General features: G+C 37.8%; 1 protein-coding gene across 1 annotated transcript; it reads right to left on the reverse strand.

Moving 5' to 3' along the window:
* Positions 1-987: 987 nt before the first annotated feature.
* Positions 988-22716, reverse strand: LOC129269561 (transmembrane protein 180-like). The gene is made up of 6 exons (XM_064105976.1): positions 22602-22716; positions 14976-15907; positions 13709-13863; positions 7961-8044; positions 2390-5800; positions 988-2341 (listed from the first exon to the last, which is right to left on the reverse strand). Exons 2-5 carry the CDS (start codon positions 15879-15881, stop codon positions 5521-5523), a joined length of 1425 nt encoding a protein of 474 aa, XP_063962046.1. The 5' UTR covers positions 15882-15907; positions 22602-22716; the 3' UTR covers positions 988-2341; positions 2390-5520.
* Positions 22717-23368: the final 652 nt, after the last annotated feature.

Here is a 23368-nt window from a genome sequence, read left to right on the forward strand (position 1 = left end):
TGTTAGATGGAAAAATATATCACTGTTTAATTCGATATTCTTATTTTCATTTATTATTATGTATGATTTATTGTAATAATTTTGTTTCTTCAAGAGAAATAAAACCTTAAAAAAGAACATTCCATTGAATAATGTTCTAATATTTGCCATGAAATGTAGACAGATAATTAGAAAATGATAATTATATTATATATGTGAATGTGTAGAATGTTCACTAATGTACTTAATTTTGTGAAAACATTTATAATGTTCTTGGTTTCTGTCTCCTCTTTAGTTTCTCTAACCTCCCTCTATTTCCCCGTCTCAGGTTTCTCTTTCTGTAATACATTTCTACTTCTATCCCCCTGCTCTCTCACATTTCTTTCTCTTATCGATCCTTTTGTATTAAAAAAATACATATACCTTCATGTAAATTGATTTTCATAATGCCATTCAATCATTTGGCCAAAATTATACTTACTGTACTTGTTATGTTTTTTTTTGTACTTTGTATTATTATTGTAAATTGACCCTTTCAGCCCTGCTGCTGGTCAATATATGTGCATATACCAATAAATGAATAAATAATAAATAAATATGATTACTAAATAAACTTTGAAATGATTAGTGACCAGAAAAGCGTTTCATGAAAAATTGTAAGTCTGTTTTTTTTTCTGGTAGTTATCATAGTAACAGCCAAACACCAGGGACATGTTATCCCTGTTTTATAAAGGGTTATAACTATAGTAGCTTTGTCATTTTGGCAACTACCATGGTAACAGGGTTAAACAGCCAAAGACAATCAAGGTTTTCATGGTAAGACCAAACCATCAAAGGATCCTTATATCTGTGTCACAGAGATGGTAAAGTTAGGATAGATAAGTCTTCATGAACGTCCCCTGTGCATCTAGGCCAATCAAAATAAAGGAACATTGTTAGACTACAACTGTTGATGAAATACTCTCTAGTTACCCCAGTAAGCTTATGAGAATGAGTACACAACATGTCTTTTATTTTCATCACTATGTTTATTGATAATAGAATCAGATTCTTTTATTGTATAAAATATAGTTTATATTGACTATGCACTATTTCAGATCAATATAATCCATTTCCTTCTCAAAACAGGAAATCCCTGAATATACAACGTAACTGAATTAAGTAGTGAATAGGTCAAATGGGCAAGACATTTAAAATGTACAAAAGAATCCACTTTTTAAAAAGGACATCGAGTTGAATGAATAGACCAATATTAAAGAGGTAAAAACTTTTAAAGATCTAATGAAATAGGAAGGCAAATATCCAAATGGCAGTATGAAATGACACTTTAAATGTGCATAGTACTGTGAGTATGACATGCACTAAAATGGGCTGTAACATACAAAACAAGAGTCCATGAAATGACCTCACAGTATCTATTACATTATTATATTATGCATAGAATTTATTTATAGATTTGTGCAATAAAACTATTGTGTAAGTATAATATGTGTAAGTATAATATAATAAAACATGTGCAAGTATAATATACAGTACTGAACCATTGGGGGCTTCACATGACAGCATTAAATAATTTAATGCGCATATTTGGTCCTAAAAAGTATGTTATTGCCGTCTTCAGGTAAATGATATGTTACATACACATTCATGAGACAAAACCATACCCTTGTTTTCAAATAATAATAGTCTATTACATCCAACAGAAATGATTACACTCCTCGTGGGTATGCTAATTAATTAACATAACTTTGAATACAAATACCTCATAGTGACAACCAATGTGACCAGCCAACCCAAAAGAACAATAAGTAGCCAGAGTAGGTTTTCAGTAAATAGCTTGAAATATCAATTCATAAAATCTTGAAAATAAGCTAAAATATCAATTCACTAAATCTTGAAAATAAGCTAAAATATCAAATCATAAAATCTTGAAAATAAGCTAATCTGAAAGAGTACCAGTAAATATTTTTCTTCATACTGTGAGATTTGAAGTTGCAAAGTAAAATAAAAGACAAGATACAAGAGTTTCTTTGACACCATTAAAAAAAGAAGACTTCTTGGAAGTTTCGCAGAGATTGCATAGTGTGCACATCTCATGTTTGAGTAACCTTCAAATTCAAACTATGTTTCTCCTTTATTAATTGAAGCTCTCAATGTGTTTTGTCTAAGTTCATTCAAGTACTTGTGTGGAGTATCGGAGATAAATTTTGAGTTATATTAAGATATCATTTTGAAGCTTATGATGTCCCTTTTCAATCTCAATAAAAATATCAAAGTTGATTTTTGGCTACTAATTGTTAGTTTTGGGGTAGGAGCAGAGGCGGCAAAACATCAGGCTCGGAGAAAGAAAATGGAGGGGCACCTTTTGTCTGCCAAACAATAGGTGCCCCTCCACTTTCATTGTATGAGCCTGACGTTCCACCGCCTCTGGGTGGGAGGTTATAAATGATGTATCCTGTCATTTCTCTTTAGTATTTCATAATTACTTGGGTTCTAAAGAATCTTGAAGGTGATGAGGTGCAATTGAGTTCTAGTTGAGTTTATGTGAAACGATGTTTCACATCTGTTGGATACTGCAAAATAGGAATGTGAAATATTATGAATATTAGATACAAAAAAGATGAGCTTGTGACATCATTGGCTCACTTCTTTGCATACAGTACAGCCGCATTCACTGCGTGGTGAAAGAATCAGACATTAAAATGTCATTAAATAATTGATTAATTAATATAATTGTCTGTTTACTCAATTTCAATAAAATTTCCATATAAAGTAAAGATTTTCCCCCCAACTATTAAAAGGCCTATTAATGTCACATCAAGGTGACCCCCATATTTATTTGGATATTGTTAAGTCTGAAATTAGTCATGATAATGTGAAAATAATTATAATAGTACTCATTCCTATTACAATGTACAAGTTTACACCCTAATTACTTTTTTTTATAGTTGACAAAAAAGTGACACTCTATAAAACCAATATCGAAGCATGCACCATCCCAAGTACTGAGTTTATTGAAGTAAATTCATTTAAGCGGAAAGGCCTTATGTATAATTATGCAAAGTTTGTTAAATGCAGAAGAATAATTATTTCCTTCCTATTTGGGGTACATCTTTCTTGCATCAAAATCAATCTAGTACAAAAATCTAACATGAAATTTTCAAATACCATTATGCACTGGAATTCTGAAAGACTTTAAAGTAGGTAACCAGCAAAGGACCATCATGAAGATAGCAATTATCAATTAAACACAATGCACAAAAGAATTTGTATGCTGAAATATCATTAGCTGCCCAATAATTGGTCGCTTATGGTTGTTTTTTATAAATGTGTTGCTACTGTTTTAACCCTAATAAAAAAAACCTGTACAATTATAATACCATCATAAGTGCAAAACAAAAAGATCCATTCTGTATTACAATTCATATAATGATATGGTCACAACGGAGTTGAATGCATTGAAATAATGCACAATGTAAAGATTATAAAATAAAAATCAATACAAAATATATTCTCTTAATAGTTAATAATTTTTTTGATCTAGCTATATGTATTTCAGGAGTACTTACAATAATAATGCTTGAATAAATTGCAGCCAGAAAATCCACTTCAATGGATACATAATTATCAGTCTATGTATAAATATAAAAATACTCAACCAACGACTTAAAAAAATAAAATACATAACATATTATGACAACAGATATCCAACTGATAGCTATGGAAAACGCAAGCTCAATGCCCTTTTATACTAATAGAGACATCACCTAAATTTACTGCATAGACATATAATCCCCATTCGAACTGCACCTTGAATGTCCTATGAATATTCTTAATAATATATCTATTTTTCATACTTTACAGTACCTATACTGGTACTCAAATTCTATGCACATTTGAGGGTATTCTGGGTATAAAGTGCCCATTAAAAAAATAAAACATTGTTACAGACAAATGTATTCCAAATGACAAGAATGAAAATGATACATGTATACTTTTGTTGTCCCTGATGATTCTTTACTGTTGGAATTCGTTGTAAGATGTGAAGCAAAAGTATATCATATAACAAATATTTTACGAAAGATGTGATCTTAAGTCTCATATTTATAGGTATTTTGGGATGGAAATTGTCAAAACTAAAAATTGTGTCCAAAACTAAACTTGTTTTCCTTCTGCCTTTTCAATAAAAACCATTTCTGAAGCATGGTATAGCTTTCTGATACTATACAATACCTAAATTCATAAGACCAATATTCAATGGGCCTTTATCAAGAACAAGCGGAATGTCAGGATGATATTCCAATTCCATTCACATTCTTGAACCACATCAAATGATTTCAAGAGGTTTTAATAAACCAAAAATTCCCATATAATGAGAAGTATACAGAAGACCAGGGATTGTGCTAGAGACTGCCAAAAGTGGAAAGAAAAGCATGGAGGCCTTTTTGTGCCACAGGGAATGAATGAGGATAGTAGTATAATACAGAAACACTCAAAAGTAAACTAACACTACTAATAATTATTATACTTGCTTATATAATGCTTAACATTTACTTCATCAGAACTTCTCTAAGCGCTCTACACTAATGAAGCATACATGTAGATACCCTTGCTTTGGCAGAGCAGCTGTTATGCGCTCTGCGTTTCAAGGAAGAAATGTCTTCTAGGTACCATTTACCTCACCTGGGTTGAGTGCAGCACAATTTGGATCAATTTATTGCTGAAGGGAATTACGCCATGGCTGGGATTCATCGGTGGATTACTAAAATGGAGTTTTACTTATACGGACTGATGACCATGTGCTGTTAATTATGGATCAAAATCTTAGAGATTCCTTTTTTTGTTATTGTGATTCCAAAATTTAAGCTCTGGAAAAATAGTAACAAGCTCTTCTTGAATACATTTAAAAAAATTTAAGTCTGTTCAGAAGAATTTGAATATGAACACTTTGCCTTTAAATGGCACCAGATCTTCAAGGGAAATTAACAAATGAAACTTACCAGGCTCAGTCTTCAAAGATTTGCGATTGATCCAATCAACCATAACTATGAAAAGCCACCAACAATATCTAAATGAATGTTTGTTCTAAATAATTTCTAGATGTGATGTATAGTCATACATTCATTGCTGTCTTTAAAATTTGGTAAGCTTCTCTTTGTTTACAAAGGACATTGTGCAAATTTTCTGCAGGGAAAATTATGACGATGATGGACTTCCATATAGTTGAGGTTAATCGGATTAATTGCAACTCTATGTAAGATGGGACCCAGGACATCATTTCATTAAACTGTCTAGCACTGACAAGTTTTTTTCATTCTCTATCATTTCCCATAGTAACAGTTAGAGACCAGTGCTTCTCAGCCAATCAAAACCAAGAGTTTCACTGAAATTGATGACAATTTGGTCAGTGCCGAGAACTTTCATAAACCATCTCAAGGTACCTACTTATACACCAGTACCCTGATACCAAACAGATACAAGACAAGTCATTAAAGGCGCCTCCAAACAAGCGGCCAACAGTAACTTTTATGATTTATTACACTACGTTTCTACATGTTTGGCTATGGCGATGTGACTATTGCGTATCGTGTAATTCCTCCATGCCACAAGCTGCAACAAACCTACAATGATCGGTAGAAAACAGGTCAGTAAGAACATGGTTTCTTTGAGCTGAGTGGTTCCTTGGAGTGAGAGACGCTCATCCTGTAGCTCTTGGTAACCATAGCGATTGAGAATGTTTACTACCATCATAGGAGCTAAGGAGGATGCTGGCTTGGTGAACAAAGCATTGTAGCCAAAGACTGTGGATGACAGAGGATTCCTGGGGGGGGGGGGGGGGGGGAGTGGCATTTGAAAAGAAGCAAGAAGGGGATGTCTTCAACAATTACGAGTGCTATTAGTTCTTATAGAAACAATGTTTCGGATACGCACAGTGATACAAAGAGTATGGAGTTAACCTTGCAGTATTTTGACTTCTCATAAATCTCATCTCAAAATTTGCAAATTTCACAGATTCCTTCTCTTTTTAGTTCTTTTCAGTCACATAATTCACGATGGTGTCAGCAGAGTCTACAGTCAAAGAAATGTTTGCCTGCACATTGTAATATGGTGATTGTTTATCAAACCAAGTTTCTATTGATATACATGGTGCTCGTGTGCTCAGGCAATGCATCAATATACATTTGCCATGCGTTGGTGAGGTAAATAGGTACAAATATACTAATAATAATATGCAAAATGCGCTTAATACAATGTTTCTAAGCCAGGGTTCTCAGCTTTTCAAGATAAAAAAATTCCCTGATTTTCCCTGAAGTTTAAAAATTCCCTGATAATTGTTTAAACCCATTCCCAGTTTCGCATGTTTTTTAAGCTGTTGCAGTGAATTACATGTATTTTCAGTATAAAAACAATAATGTAAAATTAATTAGTACCACCATAACCAGTCATTCAATGGATGTTGTTTTGATATACAACAAAATATAACAGAGTCTGACTGATGACTACTGTGCTTTTGACTTTTGGGCTGATCAAAATTCCCTGATTTTCCGCTCATTTGAGGCATTTTCCCCCTGATTTGAGGTATTTTCTATCAAATTCTCTGATTTTTCCCGAGTGGAAAGAAGTAAAATAATTTTCCCTGATGGGCTATTACCCTTGCCCCGGGGACCTCGACACGACGTCTTTAGTACGTGTTCGGGCTGCCGCAGTAAACTATTACCCCAGCTTTAACATGGCTTCACTGATTGGACTGATTGGACTCTTAAGCATTCAAGGAATTCTCAAGACTTCTCAAGAAATTCCTTCCTACAGGGTACCCATTTACTACACCAGGGTGGAGAGTGGCAAATGTAGATAAACACCTTGCCACAGGACGCGAGTGCTGCAGTGGGATTTGAACCCCAGAGACCCTGTGGATCAAAGTCAGGGGACATTTCCACTGAGCCACTAAACCTCTATGAATTTATGGCCTTCAGATTACATCAGATTGCCTCATTAGCATAATGCTTTAAAGCCAAGGTTGTATGGTACAGGGTAAAGTACTTGGTACTTGGTTTGATGATGCCAAGAATGTTAGGGAGAGTTAATAGAACAAGCCTTTGTGAGAGAAGGCAATGGATGATGACGAATGGGTGCAGAGCACCAGAAATATCGCATCTGACGAGCGTGTGGCCTACATACAAGAACCCAATATCATGTATGTGGTTATCGCCCTTTATATACCGTAGTTACATGTACTATACTGGGTTTAATGTAGGTTAATGCACATAAGATTCAGCATCCCAAAAAAATTGTGCCATCCCAAAAGATTCTGACTGAAGCAAAGTTACCAGTACATGATATCATATTATTATCTTTGCTGTAGCTGAGCCACCCTATAATCGCTAAGCATTCAAGGAATTGATCTTACCAGGTAATCATTCACCTGACATGAGTCGAGTGCAACAAAATGGGGGTTGACTTCTTGCTGAAGGAAATTATAACACATGTGCCCGTTTTCTGAACTCGGGTTTAACTTAAACTCAGGTTTAAAGTTGTGGTTTAAGTATGGATAGCCAATTGTTACATAAATCACTAATGATATCATAGTTCAGCTCATGTGGCTCTCAAATCATTCATAATTGTCTAGGAAGTATAAATAGATGATTGTCTTCACCATCGATGAATCAGGAAAGAGCACAGTTAAAAAAGAAACATACAAATTAATAAAAATGTTGACACTTTTGGCTTCCCATAATTTTAGCACAGAGTTAGACCATGGTCTAAGTTAAACCTGACTTCAGAATACGGGCCATGGTGTAGGATAATCTATAAAAATGGAAGGTGAGAGTCAGAGCCATCACACCATGACACGTCAACAGAGAATTTTTTTTTTATAGAAGTCGATTGTTTTTCCTGTGAGTGTGAATTATTAAATTAGATTACCGGTACTGCTAATTGTGATGCAAATAGCCAACTGCATGCTGTGTCTTGAAATACTTACATTCTCTGGTACCTTTGTTGATCATTATCGATGATGTCAGACACACAAAGGTTGAAGAAAGGTGTCACAGAACCAGGTAAAATTCTGCCAAGGAAATGAAAAAAAAAAAGAATAGTTCACCTCAATGACGTGGTGATGATCTCTCATCTGGCCAAGAAATTACTGTCATTTTTAAACCCAAATGACACTGGAGTGAATGAAAAAACATTTGTGTTTTTTTTATCGATAACATAAAATGACGGAGTGCAAATTTTTAATTCAAAATGTCAGAATTCTGTCTAGAAATTTAGTGAACTTCATGTACCTATACCAGATGGAGAAAAAAGAAATCGAAATAGGGCAAAACAATAAAGAACCAGCATTATTTGTTAATATTGAAAAATGTGCATATATTAGCATACCGGTACTGAATGAGTTTTGAAATTCTGAGTAGAAAGTTTGAATCCCCCACATAGAATTATCAAATAAAGCACACAGGATTGAAAGTGGAGATAAAATGATGAGAAACAAGCATTTCGAACAGACAACGGACGAGGGATGCCACGTCATGGCATAAGCTCATCAGGTCCACAGGTTGGATGGGCTAATAATAATAACAATAAACAATCGCTTTTTACCAAACGTTAGGGGGAATTGTTTTGACCTCTTCCATGTTCAACAATGTTTTTTCTCCTAATGTTAATTCCCTATATGGTGGCTTTTAGGCAGATAATAATGATTTGATAAAAAGAATAGTAACAAATACACATAATGTAGGCTCATTATTTGCACACCGATATGTTCTATGCAGGTAATTTACGATTGATAATCAATGAATATCATCTTTATGGTTTTAAATCTGATATTGTGGTCTCAATCTTGACCTGCAAATCTTGATTGATTGATTGATTGAAGGATTTTATTGAAAATATCCATTCTCGCAGTCCAAAGACTGAATTGCAATGGTTACAATGTATCGATTTTGTTGAACTTTGGTTCACAACACAAAAAACAGAAAATAACGAAGAGTTACCTCGAAATGTTACAATGTATGTACAAGATAAAATAAATGATACAATTAAACATTTGGTTCGAAAAATAAATAGTAAATGAAATAGTTACATGCATGCACAATTGAAAGTAGTACTTTTTGGAACAATTATTAATAAGAAATAAAAGTGTATTCTCTGGGAATGACAATGCAATCTAGGAAGTATGATATTACTAGAAAGTTATTAAAATTGAATATTATTATACAAGAATGCTTGTATTTTGAAATTGGTTGTTTGTAGATTGATATTGCACAGGTTTAAAATAAAATTGAATGATCTGGGTTAATATATGGTAAAAATAAAATCAAACTAAAGTCATGCAATCTCTACTCAAATTGTGATAAAATTAATATCATTCATGATTAAACGTAATCAATTATAAATCGTACTAATTCAGTGATTAAACAAAATATGCAATTGGGAATATATTAAGTAAAATATTTTAATTGAATATTACAACATTTAATAAAGAATGCTCCTGTATTGATATTGGTAAATAAATATTGATATTGCACACGATCAAAATACAAAGAAACATAAAATGAATATAAATAAATACCTTATTCACAATTGTGTAAACATTCAATGAATAGTAAAACGACGACATTATTAAAATTCTGAGTACTAAGAAGATCCAATAACGCGGAGATAACTGATCTGTCCATTCGATTCACATAAAATTCAAAAAGAAAGAACATGGGCCTAGTAAGTAAAATGTTGATTTAGAGTCTTAACCAAGTAAGGAAGAGTGCTATTTCGTAGTCTTTCTGTTCTGCATTTAAAGTCTCTCAATCTCTCACTGTGCCTCAACTTTCGGTTCATACTTTGCATGTCCGGCAGCCAATCACGGAAATGTCTGTAGAGTGATTCAGCGAATCGTAGGCATAGGTGTTCTCTTCTCTCACTGAGCGATTGAAGGTCCGAGATCTGGAGAGCATGCTCGTAGCTTTGATATCGATCATGGAAGATAATACGGAGTGCCCTCTTCTGGACTCGTTCGATATCACTGCCCTGCTCCGACGTGATTGATGAGTGCCACACAGGAACACAATATTCAAGTACAGGTCAAATATAGCATGTGTATACAGTCAAGAGGTCAGCAACAGGAGCGCGATACCGCTTCAGGGCTCGAATGATGTAGAATTTCCGCGATGCACGTCTTGTGATATCACGAATATGTCCGTCCCAACATAGGTTTTGCTGCAGCATGACACCCAAAAGCTTCAGCTCTTTGACTTCTTGGAGAGTTGCATCATCTAACTCAAGATGCAAAGGTGGAGGGCCAGTCCGTGCAAATGACACTCTCATGAATTTACACTTAGACGAGTTGATACGAAGTCCATTATCTAGACACCACTGACCAAACTCTATCAAGGTGGAAGGTATCACGCTGTTTGAGCCCATCCTACGGCCTTCTGCAAAGGTTAGGTCATCGACGTATTTCCATCTCGATATTCCAGTGGTGTTTCTCAGAGCGTCATTTATTAGCACCAGGAAAATTGCTGGCCCAAGTCGAGTACCCTGGGGTACCCCTCCAGCAGGAGTAAGGGGAGACGAAACCACTCCATTATATCTCGTCATCTGTTCTCGCCCATGAAGAAAACTACTGATCCAAGGCAAGAGACATGGTCGAGCACCCATCGCGAACAACTTATTGATGGCGATATTGTGGTTGACCAAGTCAAATGCCTTTGAGAAATCGGTAATCACGACGGTGGAAACAGTCTGAAGCCGATCAGCGTTTGTGTGGAGGAAATGAAGAAGATTGACGAGATAATGTGTAGTAGAATTCCCTCTTCGACTTCCATACTGTTGGGGATCGATGTTTGCATCAATATCTGTCATCAGTTGACGATAGATGAAGAGTTCAGCCAACTTTGCAAAGTGGTCAGTCAAGGAGACTGGTCTTAATTGATCTATTGTAGGAGGAGACTTCTTAGGTACTGGGACCACAATAGATCTTTTCCACTGCGATGGGACCTTTCCTTCCTTGTAAGAGGTGCTAATAATGTCACATATGGGTGAACTCAACTCTACTGCGAATTCTCTAATCAGCTTTGCAGACACTCCATCTGGTCCGCAACTTTTCCCAACTGGTGTCTTCTTCAGCTCACAGTATACTTTCCATGGAGTGACCTCTACGACACTTGAAGGATTTATGGGCTGATAAGCTGGTAGTAGTCGTACATCCAATGGAGGAACATTCGCGGATATGTCAGTGAAGTGGTGGTTGATTGCATTAGCAATCGCCTGGTCATCATGGCTTTCCAGTCCAGGTACTTCTATAACATTCAATAGTGTTGAGTTACTAGTTGCAATTTTAACAAATTTAAACCATGCACTTGGGTTCTGACTTTTTAATCTCTGGATCCGATTCTTGTAGTAATCCACTTTAGCTTTTTTGATTTCTCTTATAACTCTGTTCTTTAATGATGACCACTCGGAACTGCACTTAATAAAAGCGGTCTGTCTATTCTTTATCAATTCCTTTACCACAGGTGTGATCCAAGGTTTGTCCTTGCAGTGAACCTTTACTTTTCTTGATGGGAAGAAGACTTCAATGGCAGAGTTAAGTTCACTGTAAAGTTATCACACTTGGTACTGACATCATCTGCGTTCGTGACACTAGACCAATTTTGATGAACTATCCAATTACCAAATCGTCTAATGTCAGATTCCTTCATTGGCTGAATGGTTTTTGACGTGGTGCAATTAGTATGCTTCGACATATATACTTTAGGCAGCCACTTGACTCCTCTATGATCACTATGGCCAACTGGAGACATCAATTCAATAGAGGAATAGAGACTATGCATATTAGTAACTATCTTGTCAAGAATTGCATCTCTTCTTGTTGCTTTGTCAACCACTTGTTTTAGATTATGTCCGTTGATAAGTTGGTCTAGATTCAGGCGGTTTACATCCCCAAGAATAATAATTCCTGCTTGTTGGTACTTGGCAAGAATGTCATCATTAGCATGGGATATGTGCTGAATCAAGGAGTCACTTTCGGGGTTGTTAGGAGGGCTATATAGCGTTCCTACAAAGATGCATGACAATGTGCGCGGTAGGCGATGAGGGCGTACTTGAACCCATAACATTTCAAGATGTGAAGGCACTGTAAAGAGACTCACTGGAGTTGGATGCATTTCGTCTCGAACATATAAGGCCACACCTCCTCCGCGCTTTCCTGTCCTATTTTTAGAAAACATAGAGTAACCAGAAATGTTATACACTTGATCAGGTATTTCCTCAGTGAACCAAGTCTCGCTCACAGAAACAATGTCAAAATCACCTTCTCTCACAACAGTTGAAAACTCATCAAATTTGTTGTTCAGTGATTGTGTATTGGTCATGTACACTGAGGGCAAGGTCACTTTCTGATGGCTCAACTTGACTTTAACATTTGCACTTGATCCTTTCTTAGTCTCAGTACATTGAACTTTTAATCGCTGCGGTGTAATCATAACCAGAATTTTTCTTTTGATGTGTATACCGGCTCTCCGGCCTCTTCTTCTCTTCGCAATACCACAGTCTTTTATCAAAGAATACGTTTCATCAGGTAGTTTAAACGGTGGAATGTGTAATGACATTAGCTGTGTCCGTGAATAGGTTATCGTCTTTGGAGAACTTAACCCTTTCGACGCCGGGTTTATTTCTTGCTGAAACACGAGGCTGTATGTATTCTCCGGACTCCCCATCGCTAGCCCGTCCAAGCTATACACTGCACCGCACACAACGACAGTCAAGAACAAGCACACAAAAGTCATTGCTATATGTTCAAAATACAGGTCCTTTGACATAAAACTCGATTGTATAACTTACATCACTACGTTGAATAAAATATAAAGAAGATAAAGATGATAATGATCCGAAGTTAATGAGATCGCTGAAGGATCAGTAAATTATGTTAAAATTGAGAGCAGAACATTGTAGGCGTCAGCACCAAAACAGCGCCATATATCAACTTCTATGTTCTTGATCTTGAACTTAAACAGAATGATCTTGATCTCGGATCCACAGGTTTGAACCACATCATAGGCCTCGCAAATTTCATCTCAAAAGATGTGAAAGACTTGAAAATGAAAAGGCAGAAAATGATGGGCTTAAAAAACTTGTGTGCTGTGGCAAAGTCAATATGTTGAGGGGGGGGGGGGTCAATTTGACCATGGGTATCACAAATTTGATCTCAAAAGATGCGAAAGACTTGAAAATAAAACAAGTCAGCTAATGGCACAGTAGGCGGTGCTGCACCATCCCGAGTTTGCTCAATATCGAGATTTTAGCCCGATTGGCCCTCTTCGCAATTAATCTCGAGATTCAAGAAACCCTGTCTCCACCATCGCAAGAAGAGCGATTCCTGCTCGAGCAAGGCATTGATGCATTATGGTCTGACGCCGTGAATAAAATAATCCGGAATGCGTCTGCACCTGCGAATTAGCGGGATAATTCGTAAAATAGCGTGCTATTTAGCAAATAATCCCAAGTTGACTTGGGATTGCAATCTCAAGATTAATCCTGCGAACTAGTGCGATAATTGCGTGTCCATTACAAATAATATCGAGATCGGGATAATTTGCCGGATCAGAAATAGCGCGCTAATTTGAAAACTCGGGCTGGTGCAGACGGCCCTAGTGAAAATTTGTTGAGGACAGCTAAGCTAAGGATTAAGTGAAAAAAAAAAAGTTCTAAATCAAATTCTGTTTATCATACATACCTGTCTGTAAAAAAGAAGATAACTAGAATATAGGTGTGCTGAGATCCAATCAGAAACATGAGGATTGATGAACAGATTTTGAAATAAAATGACCAGATAATGATCCGATAGTAACCATGTCGACTGACGAAAATGCTCAGGATTAAGACAAGTAACTTAAAAATAGAAGAAAAACAATTCATCAATATTACATAATAATCATATAATAATAATGTGCAGATACACTAATATGCTTTTCACATTGCATTTCCTTAACCCCATACTATCCTTAACCCCGGACTATTCTTAACCCCATTCTATCTTTTTTTGGATTCACACTGTCATTCTTAACCCCATACTATCTGCTTAGCCGGGGTTAACGCCTTAAGCCCGGAATATCCCACAGCTCATGAATATTGATGATTTTACCATACAGAGCGTGATTAACGTGCAATTTTGACTTCCGTGATTGGCTATTGCTTAGCCCAGTTTCGTTTCACACTGCATCTCTTAGCACCGCAATTGTGGTGCTAGCACCACAATAAGCTGGCTAACCCTGCTTTTTTGCAGGGCCAGATAGTACCGTACTATATACCGTGCTAGCCCACTTTGCTAAAACGTAGTGTGAAAACGAAGTGGGCTAAGCTTAACCCCGGGAAATTGGTGGGGCTAAGGCCCCCTTAGCCCACCAATTTCCCGGGGTTAAGGAAAAAAAGTACAGTGTGAAAAGCATAAAAGATAAACAGTGAAACAACAGGCAGAACACTGAAAATTTCATCAGAGTCAGAATGAAAAAGTTTTGCCATAGTTCTGGTCAATATTTAATTTCTTTGTTAGTAGATTATCTCCAGTGAAATACATGGATAACAGGATATATTGCAGAGTCTAAAAAATATGTTCATTATGAGCTTCAATTACCTGAGAGCAGGGAAGGGGGAAATGAAACTAAGGCTTTCTGTTTCATCCGTGCTTGTTTATGAATAGCAGGCATTTGTGTACCAACTTATGAAGTTCTGCAATCGGTTTAATGCAGCAATGCAGAGCAGCAATTGTGGTCAATAAACAATGATTAACTATTTCATAATCAACAATATTTTGGTCATATTTGTTACCGCAATATATCAACAGAATCATAACACCATTATCGGATATTCAATTTTTTTTCATATTGCATAATTTATTTATTGAAATATCGTCCTGCACTAGTTTTCTCTGAAGCAACTCTATGCAAATAAGAATTCAAGGTGGGGTTGAACCATGTTGAAAAGAAATTTCATACTGTATTCACCTGTGGCAAGATAAATAATGAACCAAACATCACTTTCCTTTGAGATGAAGAGAGGTCAGACTCCGGAATGAGTTGGGTCGCAAAGACAGACAGAAAGTTTGCCCCGTAATCACCCTGAAATATCTGACAAAAGTTGATGAATACGAATATCAAGAAGTTTCTGTTGAAGATGATCTGTTTCGCTTGTTTGTACGATACGGAGAGAGAACTATCTTGATTGGAGAGACCTTGTGATTTCATATTCTTACTGTCCTGTCTTGAAAGTGCTATACCAGTTGATTTAACATCACACTGTACCTTTACGTTGCGCCCTGTGTAGTGCATTGCAGCCCAACTTAGAAAGGCTACAATGACGCACCACATCTGGAAGGCATGGAAGTTTTTCAAGTTGTCCGACACAAACTGGCTGATGAGAACCGACGTTGATCCCACAATAGAAGCAACTTGGCCGTACCTGGTCAGCCTAACGCGGTCCTCGTGTCGAGTGGATATCTCGGCAAAGAGAGCGCAGTACGATAAGAGCACAAAGGTAAAAAGAGTATCATAGCAGCATAGAGAAACCATTAGATGGACTCCAATTATCCATTCATTGGCTTCATAGGTCTTCCAGGGAAACCATGGCAGGAGAAAGCAGATGGCAAACAGTGGCGCTCCGTACATGATGGCATGACGACGGGAGCGGAATGCCTTGATGTTGGAGTTGTCTTGCCAGTATGCAAACAATGGATCATTGACAGCGTTCCATATCATGTAGACCACCTGCGCCACGTGGAACCATGACTCTGATATGTGGTAGTAATCGGTGAAGAGTTGTACATAATAGAAGCGGAAGATTGTGTTCATCATTTTTGTTGCCAGAAACGTCATGGAGTAGGCAAGTGCATTTTGATTGATTACCAAGCCCATCTTGATAACCTTTTTTAAAACAAGGCCTGAAAGAGAGAAGAAAACATTAAATTGTAAAATGAAAAATAAATTGCAACTGTATGGAAATTACTATTTTTTGGTTACAAAAATGCTATTTTAATAATTTTTTTTTTAATGTGTGTTGTATACTGCATTCCCCACATGGTGGTTCCAGTTAACAAGTGTTATTAACCCAGATCAATCAGGATCCCTTTTCATAAAGACTTGTCATAATAACAAAAGCACGAAGGCAGCGTAGCTCAGTCGGTTAGAGCGCATGTTTCGGACACTATGGGTTACATGATACCTTTTTGGTCTATTTCCTCTTTTTTCCCTCTCATCCTTTCTGTCGTTTTATCATTCTCCTATACATGTATCTCGATTTGCATTTTCTCTTCTTTTTCTGAATCTCACTTGCATCTTCTTCCGTCCCTATGTGTATCATCACTCAGGGGGAATTATATGAAATAGAAGACAAAAATAAGAGCAATAACATGAGAGAATGAGAAAAAGGGGGGGGGGGGGGTTTCAAGAGTGCACCAGGGGTCCGTTTTATATAAAATTTGTATACAAATTTTAAATAACACTTGAAAGCTACTGAATTTTTTCTTCTCAGTACCTGTCATTTTACATTACATCAAACATCCCCCCCCCCTCTCTCTCTTCATCGGAAACCGTTCCGAGAGTATGCCTCGATTTTGCCAACTTGTATTGATTGGAGATTGTTGCATTTGTGGGCCTCTCGTCCTATTGCATTATGGCCATCATGTCGAAAATTTAGGGGTTTTTCCCCCAGTTTCTCAAATAATGTCCCGAAAAACCTTTTAAAACTACTATTGTAACTGTCATTTCACAATAAATTCTACATGTGTATATCATCTTCCATTTTCTATATTGATAACGTGGGTAGATATCTTTCGCAAAAGACAATATGATGATGATGATCATCGTAAAAAAAATGCACGACTAAACTATTTTTTTTAACTTGGGGCTTAGGGTTATGGCAAGACAGAGGCCTCCATCTTTCACCAATAGTCATTTTTTATAGATTTTTCATAAATTATATGTCTCATTTAATTCGATTTTCCACGCGGCTATTATTATAACAAAATAGTTTTGTTCCTGAAGTTTGCGCACCGGTATTCGATTTGTAATATCCTGAAATTATTTCAAAGAGTTAAACAAATAAAAGTGACTAGAATTGTAAGTCTGAAATCATACCTCCCAACGTTTCTATGTTTCTTTCTTTTTCTTACTTTTCCCTCAAAAAGAGCCATGCTAGAAATTACTGAAAGAGAAAGTATTTTTCTTGAATGAATTATAGCATCCGCAATCAAAAACGTATTATCAAAAACGCTCAGTGGCCCCTGTTTTTTATTTTAAAAAAATCAGATATTTTGGTTTTGATGCTAACCAGGGTAAGCGCCCTAAATGATTGTTTGCAGTAACGGAAACAAAAATGGGTGGGTCGGTTTTTTCTACACTACTCAAAAAAAGTTAAGGACCACTTTTTAAAACGTACATAAAGATTTTATACAAGGTGTTTTATTTCTGGAAATACCTCAGTACAACTGTCCTAAATGTCCTTAAACACGCTGTAATCAATTTCACGCATGGGTGGTTTCAGTTGTTGCACAATGTCTCTCGCATCACTGCACATCCTGAAAAGTGGGCCCCGAGGGGTATCAGCTACCGACATGAAGTGGTAAAAACGAATGTCTGAGTGTCTTTCAGGCAGTTCAGTAACGAGTGTGACCACCTCCTGCAGCAATAACGGCTTCACAGCGCTGTCTCATGGAGCTGATGAGGCGATTGATGTCTCTGACGTCCAGTGCATCCCATGCAGCCTCCAGAGCCACACCCAGCTGCTGCAGTCCAAATGGATGCGCTTCGAGCTGGTCGAGACTCCTCCCCATCATGTCCCAGACGTGCTCTATCGGGTTTAAGTCCGGGGACCTCGCTGGCCACTCCATACGCTCAATCCCCTGGCCCTCAAGGAACTCGGTCACCACCCTAGCTCGGTGGGCACGGGCATTGTCATCCATGAAAATGATGTTTTGTCCCACATTTTCTGCAAATGGCACCACTATAGGTTCAAGGACCTCATCCCTGTACCTCACTCCTGTCATTGCTCCCCCTGGGACCACGTAGAGACGAGTACGGTTGGCGTAGGTGATGCCTCCCCACACCATGACGCTGCCTCCCCCATAACGGTCATGTTCTGCAATACAGGGGTCTGCAAATCTCTCTCCTGGTCGCCTCCAGACTCTCGAACGTCCATCATTGTGGTCAAGGGAAAATCTGCTCTCATCTGTGAACAGAACTCTACGCCATTGCTGTCTGGTCCATCTGACATGCTCCCGGGCCCAGTTGAGACGAATTCTTCTGTGAGCAGGGGTGAGTGGGACACACTGAGCTGGCCGTCTGGCATGCATATTGGCTCTGTGAAGTCGGTTACGGATTGTTTGAGTGGAAACAATCACTCCAGTTGCTGCAGCGAAGTCATTGTTGAGGCGGCGTGCACTGTGAAAGCGGTTGCGGAGGCTGAGATTCGTCAAGTAGCGATCATCTCTAGGGGTTGTCGAAACTGGTCGGCCACTGCGGGGTCTCTCGGAGTATAGCCCTGTCTCTCGGTGTCTTTGATTTGCTCTGCTAATGACACTGTGTGACACGCCCATCATTCTGGCTACTCTTCGCTGACTGAGGCCAGCTTCCAGCATCCCTAGGGCTCTGGCTACATCTGTTTCACTTAGGTGGTGTCTTGGCATTGCTGTTGTAGGCAAGTTGTTGATTGTACAGACTAAAGACGGAAAATGCTTTGGAAGACACTTGTCTTATGGCCCACTGCAATGATGCCAGAGACATCATGAAAGAACTGCATGTGTGAAATTGATGTCATTGTGTTTGATGGCATTCTGGACAGCTGTATCTTGGCATTGCTATTGTCAGCAATTTGTTGATTGTAGAGAGTCTGGAGGCGACCAGGAGAGAGATTTGCAGACCCCTGTATTGCAGAACATGACCGTTATGGGGGAGGCAGCGTCATGGTGTGGGGAGGCATCACCTACGCCAACCGTACTCGTCTCTACGTGGTCCCAGGGGGAGCAATGACAGGAGTGAGGTACAGGGATGAGGTCCTTGAACCTATAGTGGTGCCATTTGCAGAAAATGTGGGACAAAACATCATTTTCATGGATGACAATGCCCGTGCCCACCGAGCTAGGGTGGTGACCGAGTTCCTTGAGGGCCAGGGGATTGAGCGTATGGAGTGGCCAGCGAGGTCCCCGGACTTAAACCCGATAGAGCACGTCTGGGACATGATGGGGAGGAGTCTCGACCAGCTCGAAGCCCATCCACTTGGACTGCAGCAGCTGGGTGTGGCTCTGGAGGCTGCATGGGATGCACTGGACGTCAGAGACATCAATCGCCTCATCAGCTCCATGAGACAGCGCTGTGAAGCCGTTATTGCTGCAGGAGGTGGTCACACTCGTTACTGAACTGCCTGAAAGACACTCAGACATTCGTTTTTACCACTTCATGTCGGTAGCTGATACCCCTCGGGGCCCACTTTTCAGGATGTGCAGTGATGCGAGAGACATTGTGCAACAACTGAAACCACCCATGCGTGAAATTGATTACAGCGTGTTTAAGGACATTTAGGACAGTTGTACTGAGGTATTTCCAGAAATAAAACACCTTGTATAAAATCTTTATGTACGTTTTAAAAAGTGGTCCTTAACTTTTTTTGAGTAGTGTATATGAATCCTTTATACCACGCTATTTGCCGGTTAAAAAAGAAAAAAGAAATTGGAAAAAAAGTAGGAAAATCAATAATATTTGGGTCGGTATCAACATTTTTTTTTTTGGGGGGGTGTAGGTCACACATAAATAAAAGTTTGTAGGATTGAGAGGGTTCTGTCGGGACACGCCAGACAAACGTGTTTTCTTTATAGGGGATGCCTAATTAACGTAATTTCTCATCCTGTATCATTCTATTTCCTCCATTTCGGGCGAGGAAACTTTTAGTTCATTATTATTTTTTTTGAAGTGATTATGTTTCCATCAACTTTTCAATGCAAAAGTTTTCATCTGGGAGAGAAAAGGAGAATAAGATGAAGTGGTTCTAAAACCTAAACTATCATAAATTCATTCTGTAAATTGACATGAATTTAAAAATTATGATTTTTTTAGCCGATTCACCCCCGTCCCACAGCTCAACCCTTGCACCATAAAAATGTTGCTGTCCCTGTATAACATAAATCCTTTTCCAACAATTTTGGTTTGGATGCTAACCATGGTAAGCGCTCCAAATGCAATTTTTTTTTTTTTTGTCCATAATGGTTAGTTTCGGTCATTATCGCTCATTTGGTTTACGTAGCAGACGATGCTAGCCTGCTAGTATATAGTATACTTACGCAGACCCTATTGCAAATCAAAATCAATTCTGGACTCGATATTTGCTTCCTCAAACTGTAGCTATATTATAAATATCAGTAGGCAAAGTTTTATAGTAGAACATTTTTAGTTTCAATATTAAATGCTTTAATTAAGTTTATTTGGACTGCATTAATTGTTTCAAATGAAAAGAGTCTAGAAACAGAAACTATCATACGTTAGTCACGTGACTTTGTACACAGAAATATGCCATGTTCTGCCTGCTCGATCTCAAAGTTTGGGGAAAAATGAGATGTAACCATTATACCAGTCATAAAGTATTATACATCAAACTGTAGGTAATCTATTTAGCATTGAGATGACAATCAATCTCGACCTCTTTGACCCTTAGGGATATTCCACTGGGAAAACAAAGGTGCCAGGGTCTTGAAAATATGGGTGATTTCAGACCGTTTGCCATAGCAAGAGTTGTGAACATGGACACTTTCAAATGAAGTACAGCGAGACGTAAATAGTAAATTAATTGTAATAATATTTACATCAAATTAATGGAATTTGATGAAAATTTTCACACTATTATCAATCTGGTGTGAGTTTATTAATAATCATAAAGATATACCCGGATTTCTGCAATATTACGTTCATGAAAACCACTGTTCTCTGTGTTGAAGCTGTGTGTGTGGACTTTCGGACACTCAAATACACGCGACTAACCAATTATGTAACGGGGGAAAAATTGGCCAGGACAGTCTTTATTCTAAACTTTTCTACCGCGTTACTCGCAATTATAAACAGAAAATCGAAGAGAGGAGACAAACAAGCAATATTAGAGTGTAGGTCAGAACATTTTCATGGGGGGGAGGCTAGGTCAAACAAGAATAATAATAAAAAGTAATCAGTTTGACAAGGGTCTGAGGACCAAGTTGCGACAAACAAACGTGGGATTTTTTAAAAGTAATCTAACCAAAAATTAAAGTCATGTTATTCGTTTTATGGAATTGTAGCAAAAGTGCAGTTGTCTATTTCCCCTTTTATCGCTGTATCTCATTCTCTCTCGTTCTCCGTGACATCTGAAATTTTTGTTTTCTATAATTTCCCTAAATAATTCTTCTTTCATCGTTATATGCATCATTACCCAGGGGAAGCGCTTTTATGCAATATGAATCACTGACGGATGTCATAAGCACCTGTGTTGTCAGTAAATGAGACAAAGTTTTTTTTTTTTAAACAGTATGTTGGTCGAACAAGAGTATTCATAAAAGCTTTTTGTATTGCTAAGTAAGAAAAGCATTCAATAGGTCATCCTGCCGATAAACACTAATCTTCATTTTGTTCGGGGCGTTGACCATCTGTATCCTTCTCTTTTCGGAAGGAATTTGTTTGAGTGGCTGCCCAGAGGTTCTTTTGTTTGGGTAGTGACGATATCATGAACTACATGGATTTTTCCCTTTTGAAAAGAGCGTAAGATGAATGGTGTGCTAAACTGCTTTCTTTTCTCCTTTTTTCAGAATAGTAGACAAAATAATGAGAAGAGGGTAGGGAAAAGTTCAAAAGCGCACCGAGATCACCTCCAAGTACTAAGACATTACTTTTGTAAAAGCTTGTTGTTTTTCTGAAAATACAATTGATGAAACCAAGGAAATGTCATTCTAGAGTGATATCTCCTTGATGAAGCAAATAATAAAATGAAAATGGTGAATAAACGCGTAGCTTATTACATGACGATCTTGCAGAAAAATGTTTAATACTAGCGTATCTATCAGAACAACGATATGGATCAAATCACGTGATCAGGCCTTGTGCGCGCGCGTACATGCTCGTCACAGAATTTGTCGTCCCCGTCTGACTCCAACGAAAAAATCGGGTAAAGTTGAAATGATTTCCTTTTTTCGCAATTTTTTCCCACGTAGCTGTGTATTTTTTTCATTCTGTTATCGAAATAAGTTTATAAAGTAAATAGTAGCAGAGGTTTTAGTACATAACAATTACCAAAAAGCTGAAAAACATAATCGAATTAAACCAAACAAATCTCGGCTTCTGTAGAAGCCCGTCGTAGCTAGCCTAAGTGAACGACTCGCTGGGCTTCTGTGGAAGCCCGTCGCACTCAAACTCAAAGGGATAACCTTGTTCATAGAAAGAGTGCCACACGAGCGCCGCCCGCGGAGCGTCCGGCGAAGGTCCGGCATAGGTCCGGCGAAGCCGGGCGCTCATCTGGGTTACGGAGTCTGCTTCTCAAATCTCTCTTCTTTCTTCATAAAATTCATGATGACTACCGCTCCAACTTTATGCAAATCTCTAGGGGAGTCTAGCCCTCTAAGTACTCACCGGACTTGATTCGTTCTATTGGATTCTAGGAATTTCCAGAACAGTAGACGTGGAGGGCCGAGGGATCACCGAAAACACTTGTTCACTGCACTTGTTCACTGCAACCACCCTGCCTGTGGGGAATCTACAGGTTGGACTATGGCATGCCAATGCTGTACAGAGCACACACTTTAAAAAATCATTAAAATATCACTTTTGTGACCAAAATTACTAATTTCCATACAGTTGCAATTTATTTTTCATTAGTAACTTGGAATAATTTTTGTATTCACTAGAGCGCTCAAAAACTTGAATTTTGGGCATATTTTTGTGTACGCCCTCTATTGGTGGAAAATAATATGGCAAGAAAATTTTCATTTTTTCATCTCTATTTTTTATTAAGAAAAAAATAATTTAAAGAATCAAATTTACTTAAGGGCCAAGTTGTATGACAAATAGGTGTAATGGAAACTGTCAGTGTAAAAAAAATCAAGCATTTGTCCCAAAGAAAAAGAGAAAATAAGCCAAACATTGCCATCCTTATTTTGCCACACATGGAGATATAACTGAGAACAAGGTTATATCATAACCTTGTTCATTGAATGAGTGGTTCACTGCAACCATCCTGCCTGTGGGGAATCTACAGGTAGGACTATGGCATGCCAATGCTGTACAGAGCACACACTTTAAAAAATCATTAAAATATCACTTTTGTGACCAAAATTACTAATTTCCATACAGTTGCAATTTATTTTTCAATAGTAACTTGAGAATAATTTTTGTATTCA

This window comes from Lytechinus pictus, chromosome 10 (genome assembly GCF_037042905.1).
Source record: "Lytechinus pictus isolate F3 Inbred chromosome 10, Lp3.0, whole genome shotgun sequence".
In the NCBI taxonomy this organism is placed as follows: Eukaryota; Metazoa; Echinodermata; class Echinoidea; order Temnopleuroida; family Toxopneustidae; genus Lytechinus; species Lytechinus pictus.